Source organism: Rhineura floridana, chromosome 1 (assembly GCF_030035675.1).
Source record: "Rhineura floridana isolate rRhiFlo1 chromosome 1, rRhiFlo1.hap2, whole genome shotgun sequence".
Lineage (NCBI taxonomy): Eukaryota > Metazoa > Chordata > Lepidosauria > Squamata > Rhineuridae > Rhineura > Rhineura floridana.
Window position 1 is genome coordinate 136,451,964 of NC_084480.1, and position 12,620 is coordinate 136,464,583.

The following is a 12,620-nucleotide window of genomic DNA, read 5'->3' on the forward strand; positions in this document are numbered from 1 at the left end:
GTAAGCATATGACAGTATGTTTGAGTTGTAACTGTCCTGTTATTTTTTAGGCTTTTTGAGGTATAGAGGACAAACTTAACCTTAAAACAGTAACTTCATTGTTTAGCACTAAACTATACATTATATATTCACCAAAGACACAAACCTTGATCTTTGATATTCTAAATAAATGTTGCAATTTTGTTTCATAAGTTTATTACAAAGAAAAGTTCAATAAGTATATATTCTTTTTTAAAAACCTCAAGCTCCTTCAGATTATTTTGTGGCAAGTAGTATCCTAAAGCGTAAGTCAGGAGCGTACCTCTACATGACAAATGTACACAGTACATTAAAATCTTGGTCCCGATTCAGAGAAGTTAGTTCAGCACAGCTAACTTTCTCTTGACTAGAGCCACTGACTAGAACATTATACATTGTACAATACGATCAACATCCTTGTCAATAAGTTAAAAACAGTACCTTATGTGAATCATTTAAATACCGTTTTAGTGAGGAGGCATGCATTAGTTCTCTCTATTAATTTTTTCCCCTATCTATACAAATCATACAATAAAAAACAAAAATCTATTCCATTCTTGGTCCCCAAACAGAAGTGCTACATTATTGTGCTTTGTATAACAAAGCTCCAAATAATTTAAAACAGACTTCAGGTCATAGTTAACCATGTGTAAATAATGTATAAATAATATATACTATGAGAACTTCATAGATACAGTATTTCGCTTCATCCTGATCTTCAGTTTCAAACTTCTTGAATAACTGTCCACAAGAAGGGATGTGACAAATTAATATTTTAATTTTTGCCCAATTCAAAACAATGTCCTGCCATGTCTCCACAGTTACAAAGTTAGTTTTGAACTGTAAGTGAGGGTCAATAACACATTATTAAAAGTGGTGTGGATGTTCTGCAGATGTTACCTGTGGCTGAAACCCACAGGTAATATCTGCAGAAAGGAGCCAAAGCGTGATGTGGCCCCTGCCAATACTCTAAAAACATTAGAGCTGCTGCTCTTAAAGTCCAATGGTTCACCTAGTCCTGCATCCTGTTTTCCAGCCAGGTACCTCAGGGATGTCCACAATAGCCTTCTTTCTGCCATCGCCCCCTAGCAACTGGTATTCAGAGGCATGCTGCTTCTGAACACTGAGATTCCACATAGCCATCATGACTACTAGTCAGTGACAGATCTATTTATGGAGACCTAATCCCCATAAATTTGCAAAAAAAACCCTTTAAAGTCAGCTAACCAAGTGACCATCAGCAGATCTTGTGGCAGAAAATGCACTGTGTGAAGTATTTTCTTTTTCTGTCTTTATTCTTCTTCCAGCCCCTTTCATTAGATTACTCAGACTTCTAGTACTATGAAAAAGGGAGAAAAAGCTTCTCTCTATCCACTTTCATATCCCCTCCAAAAAAAATTTCTAAACTAAAAATCCCAAAGTATTGTACTTGTTTCTTGTAGGAAAGATTCTCCAGCCCCCTGATCATTTTGGTTGCTCTTTTCCAGCTTTACAGTAAGATGGAGCAAGCAGAACACTACACAATATTCTAAGCTTGGCAGCACCATAGACTGTGTTAAGGGCAATATGATACTGGCGGTTTTATTCTCAGTCCCTTTGCTAATAATCCACTTCCGCCCACCCCCCAAGCATGGTATTTGCTATTTTCACAGCTGGATAACATTTTCATGGAGTTATCCATAACAAGCCCAGTTAGTCACCATCAGAGGTCAGATCCCATTCAGGATATAGGTTAGCTCCAGCTATAGCAAAGTGGAAATAATGCCATTCCAGTACAAAATGAACCAGGCCCAGCTGCACACATAGTGAGGTACAAGACTAAAATAAGATCCATAGCTGAAACTTTATATAATCCACCATACACAGACATTGTAATAGACCAAACATGTCCAACATCTGAATTCTAAGGGCACCTTATTGTCTAGACAGTGGCTTGGGGGGTAGAAGCAATCAGAGTCCCTCATAGCATGTCACCATCTATAATCATGTTTCCAGCTTGGATTACTGCATTGAGCAGGGGGTTGGACTCAATGGCCTTACAGGCCCCTTCCAACTCTACTATTCTATGATTCTATAAGTACCTAGAGGACCAGGACCATTATGTGCTAAACCTTGCGAGATGCAATACTGAAGTACACAACGTTGCTCAACTTTTGAAACTGGTGGCCACCCCTCAACAGAATGATTCTGACACTGGCTGGCTGATTCCTCCAGAATTCACCACTCCTATATTATTTATGTACACTCACACATTGTTAGCAAACCTAATTGTCTTGTTTTTGTCACTCAGTGGGGTGAGGAGACTACTTTTGGGTTCATTAATTGCTAGAGCAATACTGGACCACACAGATTCAAACAACAACCCACCTTACTTTTTGACTAAGTGTCACAAGCCACCACCAAAAGTTCAGCAGCTTGCCATATGTTTGACACCCCCCTCAATTTTTCCAGTTCTGGACAGGGAGCAACACATTTAGAGAGAGCTCTGGTGGGCTGCTGCACATGACACAACACTGATGACACCTTCTGGGCAATAAATGCATTCCATTGTTTTATAGGTGGGTCAGTAGAGTTGAATGACTTCTTCCCATTCATTGATAGGCCAGATCCCATTGGGCTGGACATTGGTTGGAGAGTTTTTCCAGTCCCATGTCTTCATGGGTATCTTCCACTCTTTACCGTAGTTGGCTTCAATATAATGGAGAGTTTCACATGGTACACGTACCTTGAGTTCTATAAACTCAGTCCAACATAGTGTAAATTTGGGAAACAGGTACCTGTGTTAAAAAAAGAACAGAACGGTCAACAAGACCGTTAAGAGTGTCCGTTAATTCGGACAGATAGGCGACTAACAAATAAAATTTTATTATTATTATTAACATGATGAAGGAAAGGCACTAAGTAATAAAATGAATGCAATGTGGTGCAACTTCTCAGACTATGTGGCAAATTTTCATATAGGCAGTACTATATGAATTATGTGCTGAAGAAAAAATTCTGCATCCAGAGAGGCCAAATTCTGCAATATGCAAAGATGGCTTCTACAGCTGGCATAAATTAAACATACTAAACAGCTTTGCATGATATATATGAGTTTGTATAATTCATTGCCGAGAGGCAAAGACTTATTCAGGACACTAAAATCTGGCACTCCAAAATCTGCAAATCTACATTAGCAACTCCTCAGGCCTCTAACATTTCAACAGCCATTTTCAAGCACATCATCATAAGGACTAGAACCTTTTTGTTGGCAAACCAGCACAGCAGGAAGCTGAATTCTGTAACTCAAAGCTGGGGAACCTGTGACCCTACAGATGTTGCTGGACTCCAATTCCCATAAGCCACAGTCAGCATGGCCAATGGTTGGGGACGATGGGAACTGCAGTCCAACAACATCCAGAGGGACCCTTGCTGTAACCTGACCCTAAAGACATTTCTCAATTAGAACACAAATCTGCTGCAAACCATCAACATAAACACACACTTTTCAGGATAATCTGATGATCCCTAGAAACCAAAGCAAGGTTCCGTCATTGATAAAACTTGGGAAAAAGTACAACCAGTCACCAAAGGTTAAACAGCTCTGGTCAGAGGTAAGTGGAGTTAACATGCTGCCTTAACAAAAAATTAGAACAGCAGAAACCATAAAAACTGAAATGAGATCAAAGGATGGGCAGGAAGGGCTGGGAAAAGGTCTTAACCTGGAACTGAAAAGACAGACAATTCAGCAGTGGGTCCCTGGGGGTGGACATTCCACACAGGCAGGCACCATTACCAAAAAGGCCCTCTAACTTCAGTAGGTAGGGATGGGGAGAAGGACCTCTGAGGAGGACTGATGATGATCTTAATATTTGGGCAGGCTTGTAAGACAGAGTCCTTCAGATCCCGAATGCAAAGCCATTTAGGTCTTGTAAAGTAAGTGCCAGCATTCTCAAATGTGTTCAGAAGGAGACTGAGAGCCATTGTTTAAGGATAGGCAAAGGGTTTTTCATTCAGCCAGTCCCAGTTAGCAGCGTAGCAACTGTATTTGGGACTAGCTGCTACTTCTGAGGGGTCTTCAAAAGGCAGCCCTATGTATAAATGCATTGCAGTAGTCTAACCTGGTGCTTACCAGAAAATGAATAACTGGGGCCACACTACAGATGCTTGAGGAATTCAATTTTTGTTAATTCCGATACATACTGACCTGATCTGCACTTCCCATACAGACTAATGCATGGATCAAAATGTTCTTTGAGTTCTGCAATGCAATTCTTCGCTCAAAAAATTTATTAAAATGCACGATTTAGAATAGAATACACTTCTGAGTGAGCAGACATGAAAGTGGCCTGGACCAAAACCTGACTAATTCATCCTAGTGGACAACCTCTTTGTCCAGGAGGGTGCACCGGCTGCAACTGGTGACAGATGCTTTGTGCCACTTGAACTGCAGCTGGATCTATGAGCACCCCCCATACACCTTGGGTGGTCTTCAGCTGGTGAGCTGGGAACCACTACTGGGCTGTGGTGTGATCAAAGGTGGGTCACAACAGCACCACCACCATCATGGTAAAAAATTAACAAATGAATCCCCAAATCAGTGTTTGGGTTAAAGGTGAATCTGGGTCTGAAAACGCTGGGGCAGATGTGTGCATCCCATGAACCGCATGCTAAGATGGCCCACATGGATGCCCAAGCTACCCCAAATATTGCTGCCTCTCTGCCACTTCTCAAGCATGCGTTACCATCCTGCCTTTGTAACTTGCTGCTCAGAAGGCTGAGGGTGGTGGTGGTGAATGCATGTGAGAGAGAATGCCCTCAGCCACCACTACCACTGGCCACACTGGCTGCCGGCTCCTGCCATGCCCTCTGGCGTGTACCTCCCAACCTCTCGCGCTGCCTTCAGGAGCAGAAAGGCTGCCTCCTGAGAACAGACTGCACAAAGCCCAGAAGTTGTTCTGGGGGGATAAAATGGAATAACCCCCATGAACAGCATCCTGCGGCCCTTGGAGGAAGAAGGGGCTACAAATGAATTAAATATCGCTCCAAAGCTTCCATAGTGACGGTTCTGATTAGACATGGCATCCAGCAGCTTGCAGAAAGGAAGACACATTTTCCTCCTTGGTATCACCCTGAATTTCTGCTGAGCCCAGAAATATGCAAGCTGCCACGGACTCCTCGAGTCTCCCCACCAACAGCAGACAGTGCAGCTGTCCTATTCCAGCAGGTTGTCATCACAGGGACTATTTTTCCTCCCGCCAACACTGAGACAAAACTTGCAGCTATAACTGAGCAAGGCCCCAAGTGAAGAAAAGTGATAGGATGCCCAGAACAGCTTGCTAGAAAAGAGTGCTAAGGTTTGTTTCTTCTTTATTCCTCCTTGAGGAAAATAAATCACTCATTCACCTAGCACAATATCAAACTCTTTCCTGCACCATGGAATGATTACAAGCCCTTTTGTGGATTAAAAACTGTGAAGGTAAAAAAGACAAAAGCATTAATCTCAGGCAAGAATTAAGAAGGGGAAAAAACACTGACTTTTCACCTCTCCCTCCTTGAAATTTCTTTTTAACAGGTGAGTGGTTAGATTTTGCAGTGCCTGTTACAACATATTAGATTTCATATCAACTGCAGGTCTTCTCATTTGAAGGTGCTTTGTTCATTTATATTCTCCTTTCCTTCTAACTGACCTTCCTAACTAAACCTTGGGAGATTTCGCCCCTTCCCTTAGTAAGTTGCTTACTTAAGGCAGGATTTCCACCGTCAGGAAACCCTTGTCACATAAAATCATCTGCCAAGGAACTTTATGTGTGAGCGCCATGGAACCCGAGTGCCCTGCAGAGGATTCTGGGAAATGTTCTACAGTGCATACAGCTCATGGTCAGGCTTGTTAGGTTTCACCATTCCCCAACTTGGATGGACACCTGAACCTAGAACGCATCTCACACTCTCCTGCAGATACATATTGCAAAATAAGGATGGTAAGGGTGAGCCAGCTCTTTTTCAGGGAAAACCTGTCCATCCTACTAGTGTTATTGAGGAATCCCTGAGGAGTTTCTTAGGAATCTCAGGGCACTTCCAGACTGTTGCTATTTTTGGGTGGGATGCAATCACATACCAGCAAATTCAGGTTGCACAGTTACAACTGATTGGGAGATCTTGCGCAACAAACCTGCTTCCCAAAAATATCGGACTATTTTCCAATAAGTGATGGAAAAATTCACTGGGAAGTGTGAAATAACACTTGCTTTGGCACAATGTCATCTAGCCTCCCCGCAACCAGATAAGGCTGAATGCTCATGAAATAACTAACATCGTCAAATATCCCTGAAAACAAATGGGGACGCATGCTTAAGGAACAGGATGTCTGGAAGGGCCCACAGCATTACGCAAAACATGGTTTTAAAGCCAGTTGTAAAGGATGCTTTTTTGTTGTTGTTCCCTGATGGGCTATTACTTCTATACTGGTGGTAGAATAGAGCTGCACTACACTCTTTGGTAAGGCTATCTCATGTCTCTCACAGATGTCAAGTCTGACTCATACTTGAATTTCTTGCCCGATTTGGCCTGAGTTCCTCCATTCCATATATGGTCATCCTCTTCATAGAAGAAAAAAATATCAAGTTTCACATCATCTTCTCCTTGAAAGGAGAGCTCTAAGCTATCTTCAACCTGTAAAGGAGACCAAAATATATACATGCATTTTATAGGACACAGATCATTGAGGCTACAAAGTCAAGCATTGTAAATATGCAAGACTGACAGACGCCAGAACTTTGTGCAATGATTTTAAGGGACAAATGACATGTTGCACCATTCTTTTTTTTTTTTAAACCCGGTCATTTCTTTTGAAGCAGTATCAGCTGGGGAGAGGGGTGTCCCAGTCTGGACCATGCTCCCAATCCACATTAGGGATCCTGTACCAGTTTCCCGCTGAAACCCTTCCCAGTCTGCTATTTGCCTACAAAAGTACAGTTTGCAGTAAATGGTACCCTTGAAAGAAAAACTAACAGCCATGGGGAAGAGGGTAAGTTTTGGCAGAAAATAAGAGCCCAATTGGGAGCTTGCTCCAGATTGGAACCCTGCAGCTGATGCTTCTTCAAAATAAAAGGATCTAGTTTAAGCATGGTGGGTTTCTTTATATTGTTAAGCTGTAACTGGTTTTTGTACAGTAGACACACCCAGTAGACCCTGGGTTAACAGCTACACCTGATCCTACTCACCCTAACCAGCCTTTTCCTATCTGTGCAGCCCGATCCTGGGATGTGTTTCTCCATCATACTACAAGGCAATGGCATGTTTGGAATCACCTCATTCATACACATATACACATTTATTCATGTCTGTTAGATAAATGGTATGAGGAGATTATATATATCCCGCCTTTCCTCCAAGAAGCTCAAGGCAACATATATGGCTCTATCCTCCTTCCCATTTTATCCTTACAACAAGATGAGATTTGAACCCAAGTCTTCCCAGAGCTACACTCTCTCCATACTAAGGCAAAGTACATTCTTCCTGTGAAAGCTTGGCACTGCAGACACTTGAAAGGAGGACTACAAAGAGGGCAAAGTACCAAAGTTAGGCGAGTTATCCACCAACCTTGCCAAACCTGTGCTTTAGTGGTAATCCTGCCTTCTGAAATGCTGGAATAATATCCGGCTGATAGTCTCGAATAAAAATCCCCAAGTCCACATCTTTGCTATATGGAATAATATTGCACTGCCTGTACCAACCTAAAAATACAACAGATCCATGAGCTTTATGGCAAAGAGGTCAAGATCACGCAGCTCCCCAGTTGGTGCAGTATAGACCAGCCTTGTAAATAAGTCCACTAAATCTACTAGCCTACAAAGGTGTTTACTAGCCTGTTGGAGGCTTGCTGAGGAAGGGTGGAGGACACTGTCCCTTCTTTGGAACAGAGGAAGCTGCCTTATACCAAAGAGACTCCTGGTCCGTCTAGCTCACCATTGTCTACACCCACCGACAGTGGCTTTCCAGGGTTTCAGACGGGACTCCTTCCCAGCTCTGCTTGGAGACACTGGGGCCTTCTGCACCCAAAGCATGAGCTCTAACCCCTGGTGCATTTCTGTGTTGGGCATGGAGAAGGTTTTCCTTCGCCTTGTGTAGTCTGTTTGGTAGTCTGTTTGGGCGCAGAGTGAGTGGGGATGGCACAAGAGCAGGCCATTCCTCTTCCACCACCCCACTTGCATGCAATTCCTTGTCACCTATGGTGACTCCAGGCAAGTACTTAAAACACCAGGGGGAATTGACACCTTCACTGAAAATTGCAGATTCCCCCATCTTTCTAAAAACAGGAACCTGCAATTTGAAAGGTGGAGCTCCTACTGCATTTTTAACTTATATTTAAAAAATTGTTAACACATAAATATATAAATATTCATTTAGTACACCAAGCACATTTTTGTAAGATCTATACAGGACCGTTTCTGATTAAGTGGGTCCAATCTTTACCTCCTTTTCATGATGCAATTTTTTCCAAAGTTTGGACGACCATACCTTTTTTGTAGGCGACCTTTCCCTCAACACACAGTCTCCTAGTCACAATAACCATATAAGCAAAAAAATTCCCTTTGTCAAGGTCTCATATTTTTATGTCTGATTAACAGAAACACAGAATCTAAATGGGTTTTAGACCCATTATTGCACATAAGAACAGAGTCCCGCTGGATCAGACCAAATGTCTATCTAGTTCAGCATTCTGTTTTCACAGTGTTCAACTACATGCCTCTGGGAAGCCCACAAGAGATTGTCCAACCCAGGGCTGGTTCTAAGGGGTGGCCAGGTGGGGCACTCGCCCGAGGGCCCCTGGAGCTACGGGGGGCCCTCCGCTCTCCTTCCGCGATCAGCTGAAGCATTCGCAGACCACAATTCCCCCTCTATCCCCACGCTGTACCTACTTTTCCATTGTTTTTTGCAGTGCGCAGATTTGCTATCAATCAAGATGGCAGCTGAGGTTTCCTTAAGGGGCTGAAGCCTCTACCGCCATCTTGACTGATGGCAAACCTGCGCGCGCCACAAAAAACAATGGAAAGGTAGGTGAAGCGTGGGGATAGTGGGGGGATGGCGGGCAGAGCAGAAGCTCCTGTCTTGCGGTCCACGGATGCTTAAGTTCCGCAGAGGGGCCCAGGGCAGGCTGGTACCCAAGGGCCCTGGCATGCTTGGGGCCGGCCCTGGTCCAACCCCTTTTTAAAGCCATCAAAGTTGGTGGCCAGCAGGGCGCTTCCTATGTTCTGGTTTTATTTTAACATATTACTTACTACCTATATTGTTGAACAATATTTTCCTTGCAAATATTTAAATTATCTCATGTTCTACTGTATGCAACATATCACTGAGACATTAGTTTTTTTTGGTTTTAGAATACCTACAACTAGAGAATGGAAATAAGACACAGGCCTTGCTCTCTGGTTTACAGTCTAAGTGAGAAACACTGACGCAGAAGGGAAAAGTAGTGGACGGAAAAGAAGATTAGTGTGTTTGTTTACAAACTACAATGAAGAGATGAGGTTTTAATCAAACATTGGAAAGGTATGGACACAATCCAGGTGTGAGAGCATGGGCTGTAACCTGCACCTTGAGAAGGGAGGGAGGGAAGCTAATTAGCCACATCGACCCCTCCTCCTTATTAACACCACCCCTTCCACCACGTGGATCTCTTCATTATTCCCTCACTGCCGCCACTAAACTATAAGCTTCTGGATTTTAACTGACCAAACCTACTCCCTGTACTCCCTGTACTGAATAGTATGGCTCTTAAGTGTGGGGTAAATAACAAGGCCTCAGACCTTTTTTTGCTTTTACTTAAGGATTTAGTAAGGCCATGTTGTTATTTTTTAAAGAAAAAAACCACTTTTACAGTTTTAGTAGTTATCCATAAAAACACATAAAAATAGACGGAGACATACACATCCAGCTCCACCTATTTTAGACTGTTTCCCTAATCAAGCCAATACTTGTCCATTTACATCCCTCAGTTCAGCTTCTGGGTCCCTTCGTGAGCTTCTTCGGGGCTCTTCCTACTGTAGTGCCGAACTGTGCTCTAACACATTGCAAAGTTCCAGCTCTCTTAAGGCGTTTCAGCTCTTTCTGTCTTGCAGCTCTTTTTCTGACACTCTACCCTATTTCTAAGCTTGACTCATATACCTTTTCATTCCTGCTCTCAAACCTTTAGCTAATAAGAGGAGGAGAGGGTCTTGGTTAAGATTTACTTTCTAAATTAATTTTCTGTCTAAAAGATCCTATATTCTACATGTTCTGTTTATACATTAATTGCCAGGTTCCTCAAATGAGCTTTTACCATCCTGTGGAAAACTTCCTGAGCAAAAGATCCCCTCGAACTTTTAACCTTCCTGTGAACTATTGACCCTTTACGCATGAGTCCTTAAAGCAAAACACTTTAAAGATCATGTTTTACAACCAAAAGCTCAAAACACAAGATGGCTTCTATTACTTCACAACATTTGGTTCACTCCCTGCCCTGACAGAGACCACCTCTTTGTCTTCCGAAAACAGTAGGCTGCCTAAAGGGCTGCCTAGGCGTACCCAAGATTGGCATGAACCTTGAGCAATTTTGACTTCCCGATCCCCAGCATTGATCCCAATGCAAAAAATTGCACTTGGTTCATCCAAGCCCCATGTGCAAGCCTAAACTATGCAGAAGGCGGGCAGTGACTGGGAAGGGGATTGGGAGAAAAAGCAAGTCAAAACCACCCCCGTTCTTATTAGCTTGATGATTCTTTAAATCCTAGCCTAGTAGACACCACTCTGCATTCCCAGATTCCTTGTCCTGTATCAATATTGTGTTTATGGATTTTGAACCTCCTCTACCACACCAGTATAGACACAAGTGACTAATTTAATATATTCATTTCTCAATCTTAGTGGCCAACACTGGAGCCAAGGAGAATGCTTCCAGTTCCAAATGTGATCAGAGGCTTCTTACCCAGGCAAGTTCCACTACTCAGCCAGAATCTCACTCCCAAACTGTTTAATGTCAGAGCAGCAAGATGCAGCAATGCCTTGGCTTTTTTCCTGAATTCCACTGCTTCAAGAGATACATCGTCAGGGTACAGCTAGAAAATTAAAAGGGAAATTAGTAATTACATTATAAATTGCTCTTGCATTTTTAAAGTGTTGATGGCTCCCACCACCACCTTCCATACCTTGGCTTTCCATGATTATTCTTATTTATTTATTATTTGATTTATATCCCGCCCTTCCTCCCAGCAGGAGCCCATTCTTGGCATCTCTTTAACTCCCAACTACTTGTTTCTGCTGATAAAATTTTAGTGGTTCCTAAGAGGTGTTAATAAGAACCAAGGCTACCTAGAACAAAATGTTGCTGTGTGGAGTGCTCTTGCTCAGGGTTCCAGCCAGCCATGCCTTTTATGATACTTAATCCCCTTTTCCTCTTGGTCTTCTGTAACAAACAAGCATGCTCATTCCTCCCTTGGCTGTTTTAAGCCCCACCCCATGTGGTTTCCCCCCCCTAAACATAAAAAATGTATTTCTGAAAACCTTGGGGTTCTCCCAAGCCTGCTAATACCTTCCTCTTGTGTGTGGATGGGTACCGTTTTGGCTACGGAAGGATCAGCTCACAGAGAATGAATCTGCTATTAGTATATAATACTAATGCTTATTGTTATGTGTTTTTGCAACCATGGCTAAGAGAGAGGGAGTGGGCCTCATTATATACTACTTCTCCATTGCCCCTCCCCTCTGCAGAATCAATGTCCTCCTCCCATCTTAACCATATTTCAAATCCCACTCCTGACACACCTTCACACATGCACATGCCCTGCAGCCTGGGAGTTGCCTGATCTCAAGCTTCAGAGGCATGTGTGTAAATAATCTGACAATGCAGCTGGAGGGTGTCTTTCAGATGGAATGGGTTCCTTCCTACTCAGTTGCAAGCTGCTTTGAACAGATTTTGGAAAAGAAATATCGAGCAATGGGTTCAAAAAAGAGAACGTAAGAAAAATATGTAACCGTTACTTTAAATGGCATCTTTGCCAACTTTGAAGAACTTATTACACATTAAATGTAACCATAACGTTTACAAGATATTGTATCAAAAGTTGCACGACAGATAAGTAAGTGAGATTATAACAATACAATTCACAAACTTTGGCCCCTAAATCATAGGGGTTACTATGATAGTCAATTATAAAGTATTTCTTCGTGATAATTTTCATAAACTTCAAGATATGTTCAAATCCATGAAACAAATCATTTTTAACGCAGCAGATTATTTCTATGTTTCTGCCATTGCTCAGAAGATAATATTATTTTCTTGCTTTCCTACATATTGATGGATTGATTGACTGATATCCCGCCTTTCTTCCCAGCAGGAGCCCAGGGCAGCAAATAGATTCATTATGGTTTCTATGCACTGGATTTTCATTCTTTGGCGCCACCAAGTGTTAAAGGCTTATAAGCAAATCTTATTTATCAGCATTGCACTGTGGCTGGGTTTTGGACTGCTATGTTAAGCTACTGGTGAGCTGGATTGGGAAAAGGTTAAAAGGTTTGTAGCTGATTCCATTACAATTTAAATCAAGATCCAAAGAACCATGCAGTTATTGCTAAGAGAGCTTTGA

At 42.4% G+C, this 12,620-nt stretch overlaps 1 protein-coding gene across 4 annotated transcripts in view; it reads right to left on the reverse strand.

The window, feature by feature from the left end:
- Positions 1–223: 223 nt before the first annotated feature.
- FKTN (fukutin) overlaps positions 224–12,620 on the reverse strand; it is a 30,298-nt gene continuing 17,901 nt past the window's right edge. For all 4 annotated transcript variants that reach the window (XM_061633067.1, XM_061633077.1, XM_061633087.1 and 1 more), the window contains exons 7-10: positions 10,964–11,093; positions 7,600–7,733; positions 6,542–6,669; positions 224–2,795 (exon numbers count right to left, since the gene is read on the reverse strand). In XM_061633067.1, the coding sequence (XP_061489051.1) occupies positions 2,582–2,795; positions 6,542–6,669; positions 7,600–7,733; positions 10,964–11,093 (606 nt within the window). In that variant the 3' untranslated portion in view covers positions 224–2,581. The remainder of the gene's footprint in view (positions 2,796–6,541; positions 6,670–7,599; positions 7,734–10,963; positions 11,094–12,620) is intronic.